General features: G+C 38.5%; 1 protein-coding gene across 3 annotated transcripts; it reads left to right on the top strand.

The window, feature by feature from the left end:
* Positions 1-25,102, top strand: LOC123800234 (general transcription factor IIH subunit 2). Of its 3 annotated transcripts, XR_006781867.2 has the most exons (17): positions 6-77; positions 2,675-2,758; positions 3,406-3,483; positions 3,810-3,846; positions 4,059-4,145; positions 6,778-6,828; positions 7,166-7,220; positions 10,509-10,614; positions 12,642-12,732; positions 12,900-12,987; positions 13,823-13,930; positions 14,923-14,986; positions 16,759-16,862; positions 17,422-17,524; positions 19,399-19,438; positions 21,131-21,487; positions 21,896-25,102. XR_006781867.2 is itself a non-coding variant. In XM_045809831.2 (16 exons), exons 2-16 carry the CDS (start codon positions 2,703-2,705, stop codon positions 21,248-21,250), a joined length of 1,188 nt encoding a protein of 395 aa, XP_045665787.1. In that variant the 5' UTR covers positions 1-42; positions 2,675-2,702; the 3' UTR covers positions 21,251-21,861. The 3 variants fall into 3 exon arrangements, 2 of the variants coding, with proteins under 2 accessions (XP_045665787.1, XP_045665786.1); XM_045809831.2 differs by lacking the exon at positions 21,896-25,102 and having other exon boundaries at positions 1-42; positions 21,131-21,861; XM_045809830.2 differs by lacking the exon at positions 21,896-25,102 and having other exon boundaries at positions 21,131-21,861.

Below are 25,102 nucleotides of genomic sequence, written 5' to 3'. Positions count from 1 at the left end.
ACTGGGCGGAGCTTCCGGGCAGAGCGGCGTCCTGAGAGACCGGTGAGTCCGCGGGTAGAGCTTTTCGCCGAGCCAAGGTAGGGATCGACCGCCTGGGGAGCAGTACAGCGAGGAGGGGACTTCGCGGCGGGGCGGGGGGTGGGGGGGCGGAGGCTGAAGGGCTCCGAGCAGCCTCTTGTGGATTGTGGATTGAGAGTGGGAGGGAGCGAGTGGAGGGGGATGGCAACTTCCGTCTCGTAGTTGCCTAGAAGCATCTAGGGCTACAGTCCAGTGAATGGCTCTCTTTCCCTAAAGCAGAACGCGAGTTTTGGGAATTGTGGTCTTGGGTTCGGGTTTGACTTGCCTCCAACTATGTGACCTCAAGAAAGTTACCAGCCTTTTGAGCCTCGAGTTCCATGTATGAAAATAGGACAGTGATCACCCATGCCTAGTAGCGCTTGGCAGGGTAAAGTGTGAATAAAACTTAATAATTGCGGTATTTGGTGCAGATCCCATTTGTTTGCAATAGCATTCTGAGCTCTTGTGACAGGAATCACACCAACAGGCTTAGGCTAGGCAAAGTGGCTTTTCTGGTGTTGGATTCCCAGGAAACGGCTCAGCTTTTGGAGATAGGGACCTAAGAGGTCACTGAGTACATCTTTCTCCATGGTGCCTAACTTCCTTGTCTATTAATAACATGCGTTATAAACTTCCAGCTTCCCATGGAACATCAGTAGTTATGGGAGCTTAATACCTCTGTCCTATCCGTATAATTATCCATTGCAGACAGTTCTAATTAAGAAGTCCTTGGATGTAGTGAGCCAGAAGTGTTCCTCTTTGCAGTTTCTGCTCATCAGTTCTTACTGTGTTTCTGAACTTTCAGAAAATTAAAAGTAATAAACCAAGAATAAAATAGCAGTTAAAATATTGATGTGATGGATGGCAGTAGGGACTTCATAAGAATTTGAATTTAAAAACATCAAGAACGCTATGTAAGCTTTGATTTTTGTAATTCACAGTAAATACGAAAACTTTCATGGAGGACCAAAGTGTTCATTTAATCATATACTGTGCCTGCGCTCATCATTAAACTTAACAAGCACCAGCACAGTGTGTTGAAATATCACAAATGTTAGAATTAAGTCACTTCTCATTACTTCAGGCAGTCTACCAAAGTATATACTAAAGTAAATACCAGATTTCCTGAAACAAATAGATCTCTTCCAATGCGGGGGAATGGTTTGTTAATTCAGTGAGAGACATACACAACTTTAGCAAATTATAGCAGGTGCCACAGAAAGCAGTGATGCCATAAAAGCAGTCTTCAACGTGTCAGTAGATTTTCATTCCCAAAGTTCATTTATAGGTCAGTTTGCTAAACAGATTTTAAAATACATTTTTCTATAGAAACCATGATATAAATGGAGGGTAAGGTCTTGCTTATGTTCCTTATTACAGAAATTAATTTTTGCTCCTTTCAGTGATGGGATTTGTTTTGTCCTTAATGTCTTCTTGGCCCTTACAATTCCTTTGATCCTTCATTTATGGAAGAAAGAAGCTGAAGGAAGTGAGAGCAAAGGGTGGGGAGGGAGATTCTGTTTGGGAGGACGGAAGTGTGGATGTGACTGGGATGTTTATTACTTGGCTTTGGTTGATAGATTATCCCCACCACCAGTTTTATCCCTAATTATTAAGGAAATACATGTTCATATGAAAAATAAGAAAATACAGAAAGTAATCAGGAAGCAAAAAACCAATCACCCTTCATCTAGATGAACCCGTGTCCTGTGTATTGAATTACTAAACATTTCCTTTTTTTTTTTAATAGTTGAGATCATAATACACTTTTTTTTTTTAAGATTTTATTTATTTATTTGACAGAGGGAGACAGCCAGCGAGAGGGAGCACAAGCAGGGGGAGTGGGAGAGGAAGAAGCAGGCTCCCAGCGGAGGAGCCCGATGTGGGGCTCGATCCCAGTACGCTGGGGTCGCGCCCTGAGCCGAAGGCAGATGTTTAACGACTGAGCCACCCAGATGCCCCATAATGCACGTTTAATATGATGTCCTTGTTTGAATTATGAGGTATAACCATTTACCATTTATCAATAATAAATTTCATTTTAAAATTCATGATTATGATGGGGCATCTAGGTGGCTCAGTCAGTAGAGCATGTGAGTCTTGGTCTCTGGATTGTGAGTGTGAGCCCCACTTTGGGCATAGAGCTTACTTAAAAATTTTTTTTGATTGTAAGAAAATTCACACATATACAAAGGTGGACAGGTAGTACAATGAATAACCATGATCCATCACTCAGCTCTAATAATCATCATTTGTAGCTAATCTTGTTTCATCTATACCTTTACACACTTCGTATAGTTCTGTGGTCTTGTCCTACGACTATGATGCATTTTTGTTTTTAAAAATTGTAAAAAGATGCTTATATCTCTTGGTCCCAAACTTGTACGTAAACCTTTGTATTTTTTCTTACGGATGGGAAAAAGAGTTCCTTGAGGATTTTGTGAAATATTTTCATTCAACAACAATTATTAAATAAATTGCAAAGAATGAGATGACCTTGCATTCTCTGTTTTTTTACTTTGTATGTTTGCTCCCCTCTCTTTACTTTTCACATTTAAATAGTATAAATTTGGTGACAAGTATTTTTAGAAAATTCACACTCTAATGATTTTTACAGGATATTGAATAATACATTTAAGAAAAAAATGGATGAAGAACCTGAAAGAACTAAGCGATGGGAAGGAGGCTATGAAAGGACATGGTGAGTAGGGCATTATTACTCTCTTCTCTTTTACACATTGTTTCTTACTGTTCTTCTATACCTTTATCTCTCTTCTCTTCCAGTGATTGGTTTTTAAAGTAAATTTATTAAAGTATATTTAACGCATGTTAAAATTCACCTGTTTCCAATGTATAATTCGTTGATTTTTAGAAAATTTACTGAGTTGTGCAGTCATCACCGTAAATCAGTTTTAGAGAATTCTCACCACCCCATGAAGAGCCTTCATGTCCATTTGCCATTAATTTCATTCCTACTTCCAGCTGTAGGCAACTGCTAATCTACTTTTTGTTTCTAGGCATTTGCCTTTTTGGATGTTTCATGTACGTGTAATCCTATGATATGTGGTCAGTATTATCTGGCTTCCTTCACATAGCAGTATTTTCAAGGTTCGTGTTGTACCAGGGATCAGTAATTCGTTCCTTTTTATTACTGAATATCATATTGTATACCATGTTTTCATTGATCCATTTACCAGTTGATGGACATTTAGATTAATTACAGTTTTTGGCTTTTATGAATAATGCAGTTGTGAACATTCATGTGCAAATCTCTGTGTGGACATATGTTTTCATTTCTTTTGGGTTAATACATTTTTAGCTTTTCAAACAAGTACATATTGCTTATAGGGAGATTCTTAAAGAAGATGAATCAGGATCTCTTAAAGCTACGATAGAAGACATTCTCTTCAAAGCAAAGAGAAAAAGGTACGTCAACTTTTTGTAAGTGTGTTACAAAAGGTAAAATGGATTCCTTTAAGCTTTTCTGTCCACCTCTGTCCACTTCTCAGTACTTCATTTCAGCTGTATTCCGGGGAACCTGACCTTTAAACTCTTGAATGGGGGAAGGAACCAGCAACCTAGCAGCTCAGAAGGGAAATGGGTCTTCAGGGACTATCCAAAATGCCTGTAATTATGTGGACCCCATAAGTTAATAATTTACTTCACTAAAAAATGCAGGTTAGTTGAAAAGTTATATTGATTTTTTGGGTAATAGGGGACATTCCATTAAAACGTTTGCATAATTTTAACAGAGTATTTGAGCACCACGGACAAGTTCGACTTGGAATGGTATGTTGACTTTTTCTTTCTTTACCAGTACAGAACTTGTTGGGTTAGAGAAACATTCTGTCTTGACAGAATTAACAAGAGGGAGACAGCAAATGTTTTAGAAGAATATATTAGAAATATATGTGTCGAATATGTAAATACTAAATGCCATTTTTACTTCTTGGTCAAAAATGTATTTGAAAATTGTCACATTTGTGGTTTATTTTCGGCAGATGCGTCATCTTTATGTGGTAGTAGATGGCTCAAGAACGATGGAAGACCAAGATTTAAAGCCAAATAGACTGACTTGTACTTTAAAGGTATAGTAGAATCATTTTAATTTATGCTAAATGTGAGAAAAGACATGGAATTCTTTTTTTTTTTTTTTTTTTAAAGATTTTATTTATTTATTTGACAGAGATAGAGACAGCCAGTGAGAGAGGGAACACAAGCAGGGGGAGTGGGAGAGGAAGAAGCAGGCTCATAGCGGAGGAGCCTGACGTGGGGCTCGATCCCGGAACGCTGGGATCACGCCCTGAGCCGAAGGCAGGCGCTTAACCGCTGTGCCACCCAGGCGCCCCAAGACATGGAATTCTTAAAATTTTTTTTTACTATAACATCTTTATTAAGATACAATTCATATACCATAAAATTAACTTACTGAAAATATACTGTTAAATTTTTTTGCCTGTTACAGAGTTGTGCAACATTCTTACCACGGTCAATTTTAGAGCATTTTTATCATTACAAAAGGAAAACCCAGGGACGCCTGACTGGCTCAGTCAGAGGAGTATGCGACCCTTGATCTCAGGGTCTCAGGGTTGTGAATTCAAGCCCCACATTGGGTGTAGAGATTACTTAAATAAATAAAACTTAAAAACGGAAGGTAGGGAGGGAGAGAGGGAGGGAGGGAGGGGGGAAGGGAGGAAGGCAAAAACAAATTTTCTGTAGTTTTGCCAAACATTATTCCATTGTATGTAACTTTGGGTTGTTTCCACTTTGGGGGGCCGTTATGAATATGCTACTGGGAACATCTGTGAACAGGTTTTTATGTGGATCATGTTTTCCCTTCTAAAGCTTGATTTTAGCCTGGGTAGTTGCTGTTTTATCCACTTTTTCTGTGGCCTAAGAATAGCAGCTGGGATGAAATGGTGCACACCAAAAGGGTGAAGCTCAGCTTGGGTGGGATGCAGACTCTGTTTGATTTACAGGGCTTCATTTTATCTTCTGAGATTATATTGACTGTCCTGTATCTTGTTTAACTAATTGGGCAGGGGAGGGAGGATACAGTGCATTTCCATGAGGAGTTATTCCCAGCCTTGGAATTCTTTGCCTCAATTAAGTGTGAAGCTTGGATTCTTCTCTTCTGACAAGGAAGTCAGTTCTTGATTTCTTTCCCTTTTCATTCATAACTTCTGGCAGAAGAGGAAAAAGATAAGAATACTCTCTCTCTTCACTTCTTTCCAAAAGCAAGAGTATTAGCGAAATTTCTCAGGACTTTTTTCAGTCATGAATGGCCCTTCAGAGAAGTAGAATGAGGTAGAAGCTGAGTCATACTGCTGGACTCCATTTTGCTCCAGTGTCCTCTCCTCCTTTTCTTGTACACAAGTTTTTAAAAATTTACTAGATTAGATTTGTCCTTGATCTTCTCCATTGGTGAATGTGTGAGTATTTATTGCCATATTGATCAACTCCCCACAGTTGAGTGTCCACAGCATTCTCTCTCTAAAACATTCCAGTTGGCAAGTTATCTTCACAACTACATTTTCAAGGTCCACCGTAACCTCCAGGATGTGAAATTCAACTCCTTTTTATCTTTAGCAGCAACTGAAATAGTTGACCACTTCTTCCTTCCTGAAAGACGTTCTTCTTTTGTTTTTTGTTTGTTTGTTTTTGTTTGTGTGGTTTTTGTTTTTTTTTTAAGTAATCTCTGTCCCTCATGTGGGGCTCAAACTCACAACCCCGTGATCATGATTCACATGCTCTGAGGACTGAGCTAGCCAGGCGCCCCACACATCCTTCTTTTGACTTTGGTCACATATAGTCTCTTTATTTTCTTCTTAGGCTCCTCTCTCCCACATTAGAATGCTGGAACGCCCTAGGACTTAGTCATAGTTCTTGTTTTCTGTCCACCCTCTTCCCTTGAGTAAATATCATATATTCCCATGAAAAAATTTTTTTAAAGAGTGCATTTTTTTGAGTCAATACAAACTATAGCTAAGTAGAAGTTTAACCACATCATTTAGGAAAATGATAGAACAAAGTGGCTAATTATTTATGCTTTTAATTTCTGTCCTCCCACCCCAGTCACAGTCTTGCTTTGTCAGTCAGTTATCCTTTTTCATTGTCTTTGGATTTACTCAGATCATTCCCCCCAGTTTATAAACACATTCAGATTGTTCCTAATTTATCAAAACCCATTCTCGGTTCTGCTCATTCTCTTGTTTCTGGCTTCATTGGATCTTTCCATGTTTATATTATTTCTGTCTCAGAAGTCCAAATGGTTCCGTCTTTTATTTATCTATCTTTTTTTTTTAAGATCTATTTATTAGAGCACACGAATGGGGGTGGCGGGGGGAGGCAGAATCTCCATCACACTCCCCACTGAGCACGGAACCTGACCTGGGGCTCAATCTCATGACCCTGAGATCACCACCTGAGCCGAAATCAAGAGTCGGAAGCTTAAGCAACTGAGCCACCCAGTGCCCTGGTTCCATCTGTTAAACCCATTTCATCACTTACCATTTTAAATTCAGGCTTATTTAATATTGTGATTTTTATTTATTTGAATATTTTTAAATTTTTGTTTGTTTAATATTTTTACTAAACATATTTGAAAATCTATGAGCCTGAAAATCATGAGAAGTGATGCTTGATAAATAGGTTTCACAAAACATGTTCTATGTGGTTATTATTTTGCCCTTATCTAGTATTTTTGTTTTCTTTAAACAGCTGTTGGAATACTTCGTAGAAGAATATTTTGATCAAAATCCTATTAGTCAGGTATGTAGATAAGTGATGGAATTCAGAATTAGATTCCTTATGTTACTGCCAATTCTGATTTATTTTTAAAGCATTGGGTATACATTCTATGAGTATTAAGTGGTCCAGATTGTGTACCAGTTTCTGGTATCCTCATCAGTGAAAAAGGAAGGCAACTCTAAAAGTTAAGTATTGTACAGTGAACTCATAGCTAAGTTTCTGTCAAAAGCATCGTGAGAAAAAGTTTCTCGTATGTTACTTATGCCTTTTGTAATTACTAATTTATTTTCATTATGTACATTCTTACGAAGAAGAAATAATTCGTTAAGTTAATAATCATTTTTGTTTTTATTTTGAGGTTGGAATAATTGTAACAAAGAGTAAAAGAGCTGAAAAACTGACCGAACTCTCAGGTATGCATAAAATTCCCTTTATAGGACTCAAGGACTTGGCTCTATTTACTCAACCTCGTAACCCTGTTCATAAGTTTCCCTAATAAGTAAGATGAAGACTCTCTTATGCTCTCCATGTGGAACAATAACCCCTCCATTAAATCCTCCATTAAACTCTTGGTATCTCAGATGAACTGTTTTAAATCGAGTTCTGTACAGTAATGAGTACTACTGCAATGAATGCAGATGTTTATTTAAGACTTCTACATTCTTATCCTGAAAGTATTCAGATAAAATTATTGTAACCATTCCAAAAAGCCACTTAGTCTTAAAATTAACTTTTTAAAAGTTAAACCTCTAAAGAGCAAAGGGTTTAAAAATGGAGTTGCAGTTATTGTTAGTAATTCAGATTTTCTGCTTACATGCCATGCCTAACTGCATTCTATTCTCTTAAAAGACAGTGCAGGTTTTATTTGCTTTGCTGTATGTGCTGTAATAAATTCGCATCACTGATTCCATTTTAATTTCTGTGAAATACACTGTCCCTTCAATGTGGTTCTCATCCTTTCATCCTTACCAATATGGATAAATATAAGTGAGAAAGAAACATAAGTGAGAAATGAATCTAACAAGTTAAAAGATTTGCCTAAAGACAGGTACCTACCCAGCGATTGGACAGCACTTAAACCTGCATCTCCCGGCTCTCTGTCCACTACTGACGTGCTTTCATCATTCATAGTTTTTCACGATGGCCGTAAGGGGTGACATGTGTGTTAGCCTGGAGTGATCAAGAAATTTGTGAGTGACCAGAAACTCTCGGACTAGCTTTAGTACACAAGGGAGATGACTGACACACATCTAAAGGATGGCTGATTTCACACGCAGTAGCTTCCAGGTTCCTGGCTCTGTTTGGCTTCATTCCCTGAAGGGTTTCTGTGCGGTGAAAAGACATCCGTTACTAGCCCCGAGTCTACGTAACCCTTGTAGTCTGCAGCTTCAGCACAAGTCCCAGAGAGGTCTCCGAATGACCCTGCTTCTGCCCTGCCCACCCGTGAGCAAAGTGGCCAGAGGACTGAAGTATTGTGTCGGTAAGCCCGGGTTACGTGCCTGTACCTGGAGCAGGACGGAAGCAGCGTAAGCAGCTGGTTGGTTATACTGGGAGGAAAGGACGTAGGACCAGCCCTCTGGCACCCTTCTCACATTCAGAGTAGTTTTCTGTGGGTGCCAGGGAAGTGCTATGTATAGGGGTGAAAATCCTCTGTATATTTTGATAGGCCTCTTGACGGCACCCCTTGCCTCTCTGATCAGAATCATTGCTGTAAACCACACTGACTGTAATCTAGTTCGCTTTTTTCCTATACTCACAATGCAGTAGGAGATGAACAAAATACCAGAAATGGTATGGTATGGGAGAGAGAGCAGCGGACGGGAGCCGGGAGGTGCAGGTTTAAGTGCTGTCCTGCCACTGGGTGGGTATCGGCTTTAGGCAAATCTTTTAACTTGTCAGATTCATTTCTCACGTATGAAATGAGGGATTTGGGCTTAGTGAGGTGCTTTTCATTTCTAAAATTTTATGATTCCGAGAATAAATGCTTGAAATATGTATTAAGTAATGGCAAATGCTTAGTATTTTAATACTTACTCAGATAAATAAGAACATGAAGAAGCTATGAGTAGATGAGTGCACAAAGATGGCAGATAATTCATACCAGAATAAAAAGAGAAATGAAATAGCTATTAAAAAAGAAATTTTAGTCAAACAAGTGATCAAAAAACAAACCACTCAACAACATTTTATTATTTTATATATTGTAAGTAAACAAAATGAAGTTTAAAAAGCAGTGTATTGCTTGTGGAACCATGGAGAAACTGGTATCTGTAGTGCTGATAGACTAATTTATTTAACATTTTTTGGAAAAGATATAAAAATGGTTGTTCCTTGGAATTTGTACTTAAGAAACATTATGAAAGAAGAAAAAGCCTTATTCTACAGATATACTCTTTGTAATGGAGGTGACAAATTGGGAAGAAATGTTCAACAGTATGGAGGTAGTTTGATGAAAATTATGTGATCAAATCAATGTAATGATATTTTGATTATCATTAATTAACATGAGGACAGTGTTGAAATAGGAGAAAATGTCTGAAGAATACCATGTCATTGAATCTCAGAATCCATCATTTTTAAGATACCCTTATTTTATGAGCCATCAAGAAGGAAACACCCTAGCAGTTCAAATTTGATACAGTTTCAGATGTTATATATAAATTGTTCACACCAAAAAATGTATTGTTTGGTATGAGAAAATAGCAATAGACAATCTTTTCAGATGTTATATCTGTAACAGAAAATAACACAGCTGTGGATATTTGCAGAAATCTTCCTTTCTTAGGTCTTCTAAAGCTCTTTTGTTAATCCCCTGAAGAAAAATAGGAAATTGCAGTCATTCTTCCATCAATGAATTTTTGCTTCACTAATAATAAATCTATACCTCACTGCTCTATTCCTTGCCTTTCTACATAAAAATAGAACCTTTGTATTAATAACCTTTTGTAGAAACACTTGACATGGCAGTTAAACTATACACGAATAGCACAAACAGCGTACGTGATGCAGTTGGAACAATGCCTCAGTCGCCATTCGTAGGCCCGTGCGTGAGCAGTGACGTCCGCGCCACAGATGCTCCCTGGCTGCACGTGATTGTAAGACGCAGCGGGACTTGAGAGATGTGAAAATGTATGAGTCTTCAAAGTAAAAAGCTTTGCACTTTAAGTTAATAATATTTGAAATATATGCTAACAGGGCACCTGGCTGGCTCAGTCACTAGAGCATACAGCTCTTGGTCTCAGGGTCATGAGTTCAAGTCCCACGTTAAAAAAAGACGTGCGCTGGGGCGCCTGGGTGGTGCAGTCATTAATCGTCTGCCTTCGGCTCAGGGCGTGATCCCGGTGTTCTGGGATCGAGCCCCACATCAGGCTTCGCTGCTGGGAGCCTGCTTCTTCCTCTCCCACTCCCCCTGCTTGTGTTCCCTCTCTCGCTGGCTGTCTCTCTCTGTCAAACAAATAAATAAAATCTTTAAAAAAAATGTGCGCTGATTCATAGAAACAGATTATTTTTATTCTGTCTTTCATTGTGAAATAAAAGTTGGTATAACAAGTGCCTCTGATAAAAGTGCAACTTGCTAAAAATGTAAATTGAAGAGATTCTATTCTTTAACAACATAATAAGTAAATTTGGGGAGAAACAGAAATTTCTATAATGGATATATATAGTGTTATTATAAGTAGATTATTCCATTTCTATTTTAGGAAACCCAAGGAAACATATAACATCTTTGAAGAAGGCTGTAGATATGACCTGCCATGGAGAACCATCTCTCTATAACTCCTTAAGCATGGCTATGCAAACTCTAAAGTTGGTATTTTACATTTTTTATTTATAATTGGCGTCCAATTTTTTTGAATGGAATTGAGATGATAATGTATTAACATGTGTCTCCATAAACTGAGCTTTAATGAAACCGTTGAGAGAAATATGTAATGTCATTTGTGATGTTTAGTGTGGTGTCGGTTTGTAATTTTTATTTTACGTTTGAGTTGGTAAGATAGATTCTTAGAGGTTTTAGAAAAACATAATCAGGGGCGCCTGGCTGGCTCAGTCAGTTAAGCGTCTGCCTTCGGCTCAGGTCGTGATCCCAGCGGTCTGGGATCGAGACCAGCATCAGGCTCCTTGCTCAGCGGGAAGCCGGCTTCTCTCTCTGTCTGCTGCTCCCCATGCTTGTGCTCTTTCTTTCTCTGTGTCAAATAAATAAATAAATAAATAAATAAAATCTTAAAAAATATATATATATAATTAAAACCGTAGCAATATTAGTACAAAAAAAAATGTTGATGATAAAAATATTTTGTTAAAAATTAGAGTATATGTGAAGTTTAATGTGCAAAATAATTGTGAGTTTGTTGTACCTTTATTAACTTTTCTTAACTTTGTAGTGCATCTGCAAATTAACAGCATACTTTTCCAGCAAGTTCAAATATGTGGAAGGTAGCTAAAACCCTAATGGAAATATTCCATTCATGCTAGCTCATGTGTTTTATCCCTGGATAGTCTGTCCTGGCTTTTATACCTTTATATAACAGACATTTTTCTAGTTTTGAAGTAGGTGAGAAGGAGAGAACACCCTCAGGGGAGGCGGGCACAAGAGCAGCATCCACAAATGGAATCTGAGGGCCCAGCAGTGCAGAAAGAAGCAAGAAAGCCGTAAATAGCTGATAAAATTGCTCCAAAAAGCATAGAAATCTATTTGGATAGGGGAAAACAGTTCATCACATCTTAAAGTCCTATAAATTATCATATAATTAAATGATACACAAAAATTAATGTTTATGAACATTATTACTCTGAATCACCATGAGGTTAAATTATAGCCTTTATTTTTTTAAGATTTTATTTATTTGTCAGAGGGAGCGAGAGAGAGAGAGAGAGAGAGCACAAGCTGGGGGAGCAGGAGCTCCCCTGCTGAGCAGGGAGCCCAATGCGGGACTGGATTCCAGGACCCTGAGAGCGTGACCCGAGCGGAAGGCAGACGCTTTTTTTTTTTTTTTTTTTTAAGATTTTATTTATTTACTTGACAGAGGGAGAGAGAGAGAACAAGTAGGGGGAGCAGCAGGCAGAGGGAGAGGGGGAAGCAGCCTCCTGCTGAGCAAAGGAGCCCCACAGGGGGCTCGATCCCAGGATCCTGGGATCATGACCTGGGCTGAAGGCAGATGCATAACCGACTGAGCCAGCCAGGCGTCCCAAATTATAGCTTTTAAAAAAGAAACATGTTACTATTGTCAAGACACTCCTTAAAGTTAATCCATATGGTATTGTCATACTTTCCAGTGTACACTTTAGACTTTGCACAAAATGAATCTACTCGTTTATAAGCTTCATGATGTCAGGAACTTCGTTCATTCTTGTTTATTACTCTATTCCTAGAACCTGAAAGAGTATTCAGTAAATATTTATAGAAACAATAAATGATGGGGCGCCTGGGTGACTCAGTCGTTAAGCATCTCCCTTCAGCTCAGGGCGTGATTCCAGGGTCCTGGGATCGAGCCCCACATCGGGCTCCCTGCTCCGCTGGGAGCCTATTTGTTCCTCTCCCATTCCCCCTGCTTGTGTTCCCTCTCTCACTGGCTATCTCTGTCAAATAAATAAATAAAATCTTTAAAAAAAAAAAAAAAAGAAAAACAATAAATGAATCAATTTTTTGTGTAGCTAATTTTAGAAAAATTTACATTAACATGTTTAGAGTATACTTAGTTCTTTGATTTGCAATGTTAAAACAAATGAGATATTCTGTAGTCTAAATATATAAACCACATGTACTATTTTGTCTGGGTAAATTTTTTATTAATTTGTTATAGCTAATGGGCATATATTTTATCTTTCTGTAGACACATGCCTGGGCATACGAGTAGAGAAGTCCTAATCATCTTCAGCAGCCTCACAACTTGTGATCCATCTAATATCTATGATCTAATCAAGGTAGAACCACTATATTTCTTTATAATCAAAACCAGAATTATAACTCTAAAGAGAATTCTATAGTGAATTTATTACTAGTTTTCAGAGAATTCTGTTTTTCAAACATACTAATTTTTGCATGTTTTTTTCTTCCCCCCAAACCCTGCATTTACATGGATTTTATGAAGACCCTAAAGGCGGCTAAAATTCGAGTGTCCGTTATTGGACTGTCTGCAGAGGTTCGGGTTTGCACTGTACTTGCTCGTGAAACTGGTGGTATATATCTGGATTCTTCAGTATTTATTCGTAATTACTATGTAAGAAGTAACAATTTATTATTTAGGATGTTTTCATCTATTTTTAAGGTACTAAATTTAAATCACTTCATGTCCTGAAATCTGTAATATGGATGGTCATCTTAAATGTATCATTGATTCTGTAAGATAGCATCTCAAAGTGCAGGGACTTTTCAGTAGCTATGTCAGTGTTTAGAGGAAGCGTTATAACTCTTGAAATGCTAGAAATTTCACTAATATGTAATACTTTGTAAAGATCTTACAACCTGCCTTTAATTAAATTGTAATTATAGCTACTCCCAGAGAAGTCAATTTAGAGATATCATTTAAATGAGGTTTTTGAAAAATAATATAACTTAAATACTTGTTTTGAAAATGTACATTTTCAGATGGTAAAACTTTTACAGAATTACATAGGAATTACAATTGAGGGGCTTCTAACTGACTCAGTTGATAGAGTGTACGACTCTTGATCTCAGGTTGTGAGTTTGAGCCCCACGTTGGGTGTAGAGATTACTTAGAATAAAATCTTTTTTTTTTTTTTAAGATTTTATTTATTTATTTATTTGAGAGAGAGCACACAAGCAGGGGGAGTAGCAGGGAGAGGGAGAAGCAGGCTCCCCACTAAACAGGGAGCCCGATGTGGGGCTCGATGCCAGGACTCCGGGATCATGACCTGAGCCCAAGGCAGACGCTTAACCAGCTGAGCCACCCAGGCGTCCCTAGAATAAAATCTTAAAAAAAATAAAAAAATTACAGGTGATACTTACATGTGGAAAACTGATTTTTTTTTCTTTTACTTTTCGTCTAATTAGGCACATACCATGTTATTTTAGATGAAAGCCATTACAAAGAATTGCTGACACATCATGTTAGTCCTCCACCTGCCAGCTCAAGTTCTGAATGTTCACTTATTCGCATGGGTAAGTGTTTATTTTGTGTTATTTTAAAATGAATATTTAGGAGCACCTGGGTGGCTCAGTCAGCTAAGCGTCTGCCTTCCGCTCAGGTCATGATCTCACAGTTTTGGGATCCAGCCTGTGTCGGGCTTCCCTGCTCAACAGGGAGTCTGCTTGTCCTTCTCCCTCTGCCCTTCCTGCTCTTGCTTTTTCTGTCTGTCTCAAATAAATTAGTAAAACCTTTAAAAAATAATAAAAATAAAATAAAATAGATACTTATTATTTTTAAAGATTTATTTGAGATAGAGTGTGCACACTATGCTTAGGGAGAGACAGAGAGAGAGGGAGGGAAAGTCTCAAGCAGACTCCACGCTGAGCATGGAGCCGGGTGTGGGTCTCGATCTCACGACCCTGAGATTATGACCTGAGCTGAAATCAAGAGTTGGATGCCTGACTGAGCCACCCATGCACCCCTGATTATTTGTTTTGATATGTAGATAGACTTAAAATTTTTATGTAATGAAATCTTTTTTTGTTTGTTTGTTTTTGTTTCTGCTTTTCTTGGATGTGTTTTCAGAATTTAAAAATATGTATGGAAAACAAACTGCATGGGTTTAGGCATTCCAAAATTTTAAACATAGAAGTATATTCCTATATAAAATGGAAGCGGACAACTATGTAATAGATTACTCCAATGTGTCGGAAGTATTTAAAAATTACAAACATTTTCTTTTTAAAAAGCAGTGTGCATTGTATTAAATTAGCTAATTATAAACTTCAGAATCTGCAACCATATGTATGGACAGATCTTCCCCCACATTCTCCACTTTTAACTTTTCTCATAACCTGGAATTGCAGTCAGCCTGACCGTACTATAATGAACAAATCTGAAAGGCAAGAGAGAGAACTTTTGTACAACTTTGTTGGCTTTCTGGTAGGAATATTTTTAGGTTCCTAATCCTAGAATTTTGCTATTTGCTTGAAAAAAAGAAAGTAATACATTTTCTTCTATGAAGGATTTCCTCAGCATACCATTGCTTCTCTGTCTGATCAAGATGCAAAACCCTCTTTCAGCATGGCGTAAGTAAGAACCTTGGAACTGTCAGTGACTATGTTTGACGTTTTTAATTCTTTCCTATAGGTTATAAATTAAAAAATATAAACTGAGTTATATGGGCTTGGGGTGTAATGGCCTTCGTAGAAGGTTACCTTCTGTATAGCTGTAACAAGGAGTGAGGCCTCGTTCCCTTTACTCCCGGGGGGTAATCTTCACGTTCTGGTACTAAGTAAAATCACAAGGTAGAGAAGAGTGTATAGTGTGCCGCCACTGATCTAAGAAAGGGTGGAGCTTTGACTGGATACACATACTTATTTATATTAATGATAAAAAGAGTAATGGAAATAAAAAGTAAAAACTGAAAAAACGTTTACCTGGGCAATACATGGAGAAAGGCAGAGGGATGGCTCCTAGACTTTTCTGAACATACATTGTTTTAACTTTAGAGCTTTATATTTTACATCATTATAAAACAAAATTAAAGAAAGTAGTTCTTACAAATCACAAATGAGAGTTGTGTCTCCAGCCATAAAGGTACCATAGGGACTGAATGTACTGTCCTCCCTCTTACCAGAAAACCAGACAAAATATATGAAACAATGATTTTCAGACGTGGACAACAGGCAGTGCAGGTAATGATTCCTGAAGGAAGGGAAACAAATGAGGTGGGCCCTGTGAGTGCAGCTTACTGCCTCGAGACAATTTCCAGGCTGCGGTGCACGGAGGGGAAACCCACTCAGAGCCTGGAGGTCTTGCTCAGGTGAAGAAACAAAGTTCAGAGTTTGGGGAGGTCGAAACGGCTGTAGTTTTCCAGGCACAGTGCTAGAAAGCAGAGAGCTGTATGGAGACCTCTCGAGATTGGAGAGGCTTCCGCATGAGTCATCAGCCGAGCTACGATCATCACATTTGTGTAGGGGCTACTAGAGGCCCAGGAAGGAACCCCTGAAGAGGAGCGGGCAGCATAGTCCCTGGAGCTCACATGGGGCAGGGGACAGTTCGTGGTCCTACCAGTCAGTGTGGGGAGGGGTCTCTGAACAGGGGGCGTTGAATAGAGTCCACGGTAATGGAACCAAATTAACCCTAGACTAACAGCTGTCAGGACAGAACTCTAAAGTAGGTTTTGAAAAGATCAAACTATTTCCAAGTTACTTAACTGTATTCTAGAAGAGGCCCTAACATATTTAAGGTAATACCAAAAAATCTAACACCTAGAACAAAGAAAAATTCATAATGTCTGGCAGCCAGTCCAAAATGACCAGGCATGCATAGAAGTAGGAAAATAATCACCCATGACAAGGAGGGAATCATAGAACAGACACATACTCAGAAACCACACAGTTGATGGAATTAGTAGGCGAAGTATTAAAACAGCTATTACAAAAAAGACCCAAATCAAAGTTCTATAAACAAATACAGTGTCTGAAATGAAAAATATACTGGGTGGGACTAATAGCAGATGAGTCCCTGAAGATGAAAAGATGAGTGAATGCAAAGACATTAATGCAATTTGAGCCCCTGGCTGGCTCAGTAGGGAGAGCATGCAGCCCTTGATTGTGGGGTCTTGAGTTCGAGCCTCCCATTGGGTGTGGAGATTACTTTAAAAAAAAAAAAAAACAGAAAAGATATTAATACACACTATTCAAAACAGAAATGCAGAGAGAAAAGAAGAATGAACCTCGCTTAAATGAACTCTGAAACAACCTCAAGATTTTAAGATCAAGGTAGCATACTTTGTTTTACTGTAACCGTTCCCATCTTTATATTATCACTTTAAAAGTAACGTTTCCTCCCGCAGGCACTTGGACAGCAGCACTGAGCCAGGACTCACGTTAGGAGGGTATTTCTGCCCACAGTGTCGGGCAAAGTACTGTGAGCTTCCAGTCGAATGTAAAATCTGTGGTAAGAAACCAACTGTTCTTTATCCCATAAATTAATCTTGAATAACTTCTTACCTATATTGCTATTAAAGTAAATGTAAATATTAAGCTCTGCCTGTATTTCTGAATTTAATCTGTGAGACTAGAAACGGATTGCTTTTTTATTGAGTGCCCAGTACTCCGTGTCTAAGAATACACATGGCATTCTGGAACAGTTTTCTCATTCTCCCTCTGAAATGAGTATGTTCTTTAAAGGCTTTGCAGCAGATCTAGTGGACATTTTTGCAGCTCTTAGCCTCCATACAATATATATAAGGACAAGGAGGGATGAAAGTAATAGAATTGTAGAATTTTGTTTCATTTTTAAGGAAGCAAACTGCCAAGAGAGGTCACACAATTAGTGACAGAAGTACGACTCCATCCTGGAATCGCCTTTTTAAGGCGATGTGTATGTAAATGAAGAAATGAGTACCCGCAATCCTAACAAAAACTTGAAAATATTTCGCCTATCATTTGGCATTTCAGCCATTGTCTTAATGAGGTTTGGGCTATTAAACATGATTCTCTGCTTTATTTGTTAGGTCTTACTTTGGTGTCTGCTCCGCATTTGGCACGGTCTTACCATCATTTATTTCCTTTGGATGCTTTTCAAGAAATTCCGCTAGAAGAACATAATGGAGAAAAGTATGAGTTTTGGTTAATTTATGTCTGTTATATGTGGTAGAGTAATGTTTGCATTGTTACTACATTAAAAAAGATAGCCATATTAACTTGGGCAAGATTACTTCTAATTTGGGAAATGAGATGGTAGAATGCCTTGGTTGTGACTGAAGTGATTCATTATTGAACAGATCTGCCTCTCCAGAAATCTATTAATGTCCCTAAGCCCATCTCTGTACAGTAAGTGTAGCCATACACTGATAAGTCAGCACTCCCAAAACAATAAAAAAGCCCTAGTTTGCAACCTTAGCTAATTTCCATGGTGTAAAACCAGAGGATTTATCCAGAAGGTCTAGTATTAGAATAGTAAGAGAAATAGAGAAAAGATCAAATAAAGAGTAGGGAAGAAATAGTTACAGGACATTTTCTGTTATTGAAGGACAGGACTTCATAAATTGAAAGGGACTGTCAAGTATCTAACATAGAGAAAATAGACCCACGCTAAAGTGTATCATTGTGAAATTTTAGAATACACAGCAAAAAACTAAATGTTTCTGGAGAGGGAAAGTTAGATCACATAATCTGAAATTAAAATTGTTTTGATTCTCAGCAATACTGGATGTTGCCAGGGAGCAATTTCCTTCAAAATGTGGAGTGAAAATTGTTACCAACTTAAATTAGATACCTAGCAAACCTGTCAATTAAATGTAGGTAGAATAAAGACATTTTCAGACTTGTGAGGCCTCAAAAAGAGACTTTCTGGGGAAGCTGTGGAAGAGATGATTCAAAGGAACTGAGAAAGAGAATGACTGGAAGAGAATAGGAATATTGATCTAGTTCAGACGTGGCTGAAGAAAGCCCTAGGATGGTGATTAAGGGGAGATTGCAGAATGACACTTTTGTGTCAGATGTGGAGACTAGTCCAGTTTGGAGAAGGTCAGAATGCTGCGGGAGAGATGTCACCAAGAGGGTGAAAACTAGAATTCCTAATGTAGGTGAACGTAGAGAGGTCATTTAGAATTCTTAGGGAAAGGTCGGGGCTGAGTTGGAGGTAATTATATAGAAGAAAACTAAGCTTGTGGACACAGTATAGTTATTAACTCCAGGAAAAAAATAGTTTGAAGAGAGGAAGAGTTGTTATTACATGGCTCAGCTGAATATGTTTATGGGGTCATAATAAACTAAACATTTGATATTCTATTCAAAATGAGTACAGTACATAGAATTGAGAATGGCATTAGTTACATGTGTGTACGTGCTGTTGAATCAAGAGGGTTGAAAGAGAATTAAATTCTGATCTTCCATAGCTGGAGGCGTATAGCCAATGCCAGAAAAACCCAAGAAATAGCATTGTAAGCATAGGTAACTATCGAACAGTTAACAGTTTCTAAAGTGTTTGGGGAGCTGCAAATGAAATGGGGGTAGGTAAGGAGGGGGCCGCTATTTTCTGTAGTAAGTTTTGAGAACTTTTAACTCTTTAAACCATTCCTTGAAAATTAAACCCTTAGGCATCCACACATAAACTAACTTCTCTTGTGTCCATCTGGAATGTACCGGCTCTCCGCTATCCTCAGGAGAGATGCAGAATAGTCACTCAGAATTATTTTCTGTAGGGCTTAATTCTCTCACAGAATCCCAGTAGGGAAAGCATGCTCATATATAACCTTGATGAAAATAAAATTCAAAAAAAATTTTAAAGTAGGATTTTGCTTTGTGAGATAAACTTGGGATATACTGTAGAATTTTCTTAAGTTACTGGTATTCTTAATTCTGTTTTTCTCATAAAAGTCGTGTGTAAAGATTACTTATTAATTACAGGATTCTTGTTATTGAGATTTTGCTGAGCCATTTTAAGGAGTGAATTCCTAACAAAATGATTATTAAACTTCCTTTTTCAGATTTTGTTATGGATGTCAGGGGGAATTGAAAGACCAACATGTAAGTTCGTATGCTTTCTAAATATTAAGTATTGGGACATCAGGGTGGCTCGGTAGGTTAAGCATCTGCCTTTGGCTCAGGTCATGATCCTGGGGTCCTGGGATCGAGTCCTGCGGCGGGCTCCCTGCTCAGTGGGGAGTCTGCTTCTCCCTCTGCCTCTGCTGCTCCCCCTGCTTGTGCTCGCTCGCTCTCTGTCTCTGTGACAAATAAATAAATGAAGTCTTTTTTATAAATAAATAAATATTAAGTATTATACAAGAAATACTGAGGAAATAGCATTAGGAGTTTTCAGTATATTATTGAAAACCAGGCTCATACCAGGTTATTCCTCAGAAATACGATAACAGTAGGTAGAGATAAAATGGGAGCAAAATTGTTTAAAAATGGTCTTTTTTATAATTCTGCATTTTAATTTTTCTGTAACAGTATTTTGGTACTTTAAACTGTCTTTAGTTTGCAAGCCACCCTGCATTTAGTTTGGAAGTATTAGAAGTTGTTTCTCCATACGGTACTTTAGGCTCTGTCCCAGTTCATTCTGAAGTTCCCGTTTAAGGTGGCCACAGGCCAAAGGCTGTTTTTCCCCATTGTGCCAATGAGAAAATATCTTTTAAATTTTTGAAGGGGACCAGTTTGAATGTATACACTTATGCAAAGATACAAATAAGACCACTGTCTAGTTTTAAATTTTTATGAATTTGTGTCCATATTTAGAACTATACTTTTTGCACTGTATGAAATCTTAGTTGGGAGGATTGCCTGCTCATTCCACTCTCACCTTTAATAAAACAGTTTTACTAAGTTTTACGTGCCTCTTGGACATCAGGAGTTTCATCCTCATGAGAGCCACCTTTGAATCACTTGACAGTTTTTAAGAACACATTGTCTTTACTTCTGTGCTTTTTGAGGTGTAATATGTGTATTATGTGTATGATGCTGCCTTGGAAATTTCACCTCAAGGCATTAGTATCCATATATGTAATACTGATAGAATAATGGATTTTTTCTTTTTGTCTTATATGTGTCTTTTTCCATATTCCTTTTTTTTTTTTTTTTTAAGATTTTATTTATTTGACACAGAGAGACACAGCGAGAGAGGGAACAGAAGCAGGGGGAGCGGGAGAGGGAGAAGCAGGCTTCCCGCTCAGCAGGGAGCCCGATGCGGGGCTCGATCCCAGGACCCTGGGATCATGACCTGAGCTGAAGGCAGACGCTTCATGACTGAGCCACCCAGGCGCCCCCCATATTCTTTAATAGTTAAATAAGAGGGGAATATAACTTGTGCAGTCGTGAGGTCATTCCCTAGCAATAATTAAATCTGTGTTAAATATTTCTGCTTTTCTTTTTAATCAAATCAGAGGAATGACCTAAGCATTTGAAACTAGCACTAATTTCAAGCTCATGTGTCTTCCCCGGATAGTTACTTAAAACAAAGTAATTAAGAATGTTTTACAATACAAGAGACTTTAAGGAGTCAAAACATAGTAATTTTCTCATTTGTAAGGAATAGGGTTTTTTTTGAAAAATAATCACCTTAGATTTGAGAATAAATAGTACATCGGAAGTAATAAAGCGGGTAGGTGGGTGGGGAATATTGACAGAGATGTAAAAGAGCAGAGCAATTTGAATGTCTGCTAACTGTGCTGTACTTTTGGAAGCTACTTTCTAAATTTTCTTTTGTTCTTTTCACTGCAGGTCTATGTTTGTGCTGTGTGCCAAAATGTTTTCTGTGTGGACTGTGATGTTTTTGTTCACGACTCTCTTCACTGTTGTCCTGGCTGTATTCATAAGATTCCAACTTCTTCCAGTATTTGATTCTAGCATATAGTACACATTGTATGTGTTAAAAGGACATTTGCAATTGTTAATAAAATGATTCTTCAGAAGAAGCTCCAATTAAAATATGAAGACCGGTTTGAAAGGAAAATCTGATTTAAGAAACTTTTTGCTAAGAAAATGTAGGATTGGGAAGCCTGGCTTGGTCATTCGGAAGAGCATGAGACCCTTGATCTCAGGGGTATGAGTTTGAGTGCCACGATGGATTGCTAAAAGGTAAAATAAACTTAAAAAAAAGGGAGGGGCGGGGGGAAAAAAAGAAAAAACAAAAAAGGTAGGATTTTACTAAATTTTAAAATTTGTGTCCTGTCACAGAAATGCCCAGAGTTCAATAGTAGTTCTCTCGATTAATTTTCTTTTCTGTTATTTTGAGTTATAGTGTTTTCAAGGTTATTACACATTATTGTGTTTAATGATTAAATTGATTTATAATGATTAAATTGATGTGATAGTTTCATTGCTTTATAATTAAAGTAAATATAGAATCTCTGATTTATTTCTGTTCAGTTTTAGTGTAAACAGAAAATGAAGTACAAATGTGAATTCAGGAATGCCTGGGGGTTTATTAAGATCTAATCACATATTTACCACTTTCATGGCTTTTCATTTTTTCTTACATCTCAGATTTGTTTAGGATCATTTTCCTTCTACCTCAAGTACATCCTTCAGAATATACTAGTTAGTGCTCGGAGTACACACTGTGCTACCTAGTATGTAAGGAAGAAGGAAAAATAAAACTATGTATTTGTATTCGTGCAAAGAAACACTGGAAAACAGAGAAAATCCGTGAACTCAGAAATTGGTTCAACAAAATTGACACATTTTTAGCTAGATTGACCAAGAAAAAAAAAAGACTCCAATTACTAGGATCAAGAATGACAGGGCGCCTGGGTGGCTCTGTCGGTTAAGCATCTGCCTTAGGCTCAAGTCATGATCCCTGAGTTCCAGGATCAAGCCCTCACTGGGCTCCTTGCTCAGTGGGGAGTCTGCTTCTCCCTCCTGCTCATGTTCTCTCTCTCTCTCAAGTAAATAAAATCTTCAAAAAAAGAGAGAGAATGACAAGCCCAATGGTTGGCATAGAGATTACTTAAAAAAGAAAGAAAAAACAATACAATTTAGGGGCACCTGGCTGGCTCATTCGGTAGAGCATGCAACTTGATCTTGGAGTTGTGAGTTGAAGCCCCACATTGGACAAAAAAAGAAAGAAAGAGGACATATCACTCTGGACCTTACAAAAATACAGATTATAACGCAAGTGCTGTGAACAGCTGCGACAACGAGCGAATGTTAATGGGCAAAGAGCTGCTTTCCGATGTAAACAATCTGAGACTGTGGTAGTGATGACTGTTCAACTCTGTGAACCTACTAACAACTATTGAATTGTACGCTTTGACTGGGTAAGTTGTGTGGTACGTGAAGTGTTTATCGACAAGGCTGCCCTTTAAAAAATAAAACACTGAAGAATACCCAGGGATCTAGTAAAAGTGTTTGTCTTGGGTGGTGGTATAGAACCGAGTGGACAAACACAGGGATGAAAGTGAGAATTTTTTAAAAAATATTTTTGTATAGTTCAAATTCTTTGAGCCTTCTTATAAACAAATTGAGTATGCAAAAATAATAAAATGTATGGAATCCTGGGAAGTCATAGTGAAACAAATGGAAACAAAGTAATGTAGTTGACGTTAGCTGTTGGTTGAGGCCCTGAACAATAACACAAAAGCAGTCCTGTTCATCGAAGACGGTAATAAGTATGGAGCTGGAGGCTGGAGGGGAATTGGAAAAAAATTTCTTTTTACTTGGGCCATGGTTTCCACCCGATATGGCAATATGTGTCCTCTTTCTGTTATGTTTGCCCTTGAGAAGAACTACATCCATGCAAGATGAAGAAATGATTAAAGTCATGTAAGTCCTGTGTTCAGAGACCACGTGTAACGCACTGTATATCTGCATACGTGTCAGTCCGAACGCTGCCGTGTGGAAACAGTGAGGGGACGACAGGGCTTCGGATGCTCAGAATGGCAGTTGGAAGAAGAACCATAAACGTTTTGTAAAATTTCTCAATACGTTGTAACTTCCTCGTGTTTGTGGTCCTATCTGTGTTCTGCTGTCTGTATCTCTGTAATGACCGGCTAATACATCACCAGAGGAATGGTCTCACGGTGGTGCCAAAGGGTACGGCCAGCAGACGGCAAGATGGATGATAGAATCCTAAGAGCTTTAGTGGGTGGAAGAGTTCATGAGAAAGGGCCAGAAGTTTGAGTCCCTGGGGCCTAGGAAGGAAGAGAGGGTTGTAAGACATGATCACACTTAAGGGAAGTAGCCTCAGGAATGTCCTTAATAGCTCCTTTGGATCTGGTTCTAAAAAAACAAGATTCATTATTTTCTTTCCATGTTCTCTAATTCTCTTCTGGGGCCACCTATTACAAGGTTGGCTGGGGACTCTTGATGGGGCCTTCACAGGATTTAAATTCTTTATTTCACCTGACTAAATTGCTGTTTGAGTCATACCTCAGGCCAGGGTCCTGGAAACACTACACAATTGCTTAATTAGTTTATTAATTCTCTAAGTAAACCTTGTACATCTGCTATCTACCTGATGGGACCCTAGGCATTAGGATGTAGACACCAAAAAAGGGACACACACCCTAACCTCGTGGATCAGTGGACCTTCCAGCCTAAGAGGCAGACTATGAAGAAGTCAGTGTGAAGGTGCTAATAAAATCCAAGCGCTGTGGGAATGCACAAGAGAAGCTGGAAAATGGGCTTGGGAGCAGAGTGAGATCCTAAAGGGCCCAGGCAGATAACGGCAGTAAGTGAAGGGGGTCAGGTTAGTGCAGAGTGGTGGCGTCTGGGAAGCCGCCGTGCCGTCTAAAGGAGACAGCATCTAGGCGCTGGGCTCGGGGGTAGAAGAGAGATGCAGCTTTCGCTGTACATCCTTTGTACCTTTTGAATTTATACCGGCACATTTGTTACCTAGTCAGAAATGTTTTTTAGAGGAAATAACCCATTGCTCTGCCCCAGCCTATTTTTTCCTTTTGGGAATGTAGTTCCGCTGGTGCCGTATATTTTGATACCGAAACTGGGTTTTTAAATGAGTTTTCCTAGGGGCGCCTGGGTGGCTCAGTCGGTTAAGCACCTGACTCTTAAGCTCAGGTCATGATCTCAAGGTTGTGGGATCCAGCCCCACATAGAGCCCCGCATCAGGCGTGGAGTCTGCTTGAGATTCTCTTTCTCCCTCTGCCTCTGCCCCTTCCCCCACCCTGCACGCTCACTCTGTCTCCCTGAAAATAAAATCTTTAATGAGTTTTAAGTTTTAAATGTTAACATTTAATTTTCAAAAACCACACAGGCTATACAATTCAATGTATGGAATTATTGAATCACTATATTGTACACCTGAAACTAATAGAACACTATGTTTACTGGGACTAAAATAACTTAAGCCTGGGAACTCATTAGAAAGGCATGTTCTCGGGTCCTGTCACAGACCTGAATCCACCGTTGGGGATGGGCCTAGCCATCTGTGTTCCAGCCAGTCCTCCGGGTGACTGTGACAAATGCTAAAGCAGGAAAACCACTGCCTCTCATCAGACTACAGAGGTGCATAGAACTTAAAAACAGGTCCTAATAGTAGAATTCTGAATTTTAAGGCTATGCAGAAGCTTTTAGTGTCACTGGGAGTAAAATGGTTGTTCTTCCAACTGATAAAGAATATCCACGAAAAATCTACACCAAAGATTCTTAAGGGGGACATTTTAGAAGAATTCCTACCAAAGTCAAGAATAAGATGGATATCTATTACCACTGTTTTAAAGCAACACCGTATTTAAG

Source organism: Ursus americanus, chromosome 5 (assembly GCF_024610735.1).
Source record: "Ursus americanus isolate L20-20 chromosome 5, mUrsAme1.1.p, whole genome shotgun sequence".
Lineage (NCBI taxonomy): Eukaryota > Metazoa > Chordata > Mammalia > Carnivora > Ursidae > Ursus > Ursus americanus.
Note: the sequence above shows the minus strand (reverse complement) of the source record. Positions and strands in the feature narration are given on the sequence as shown.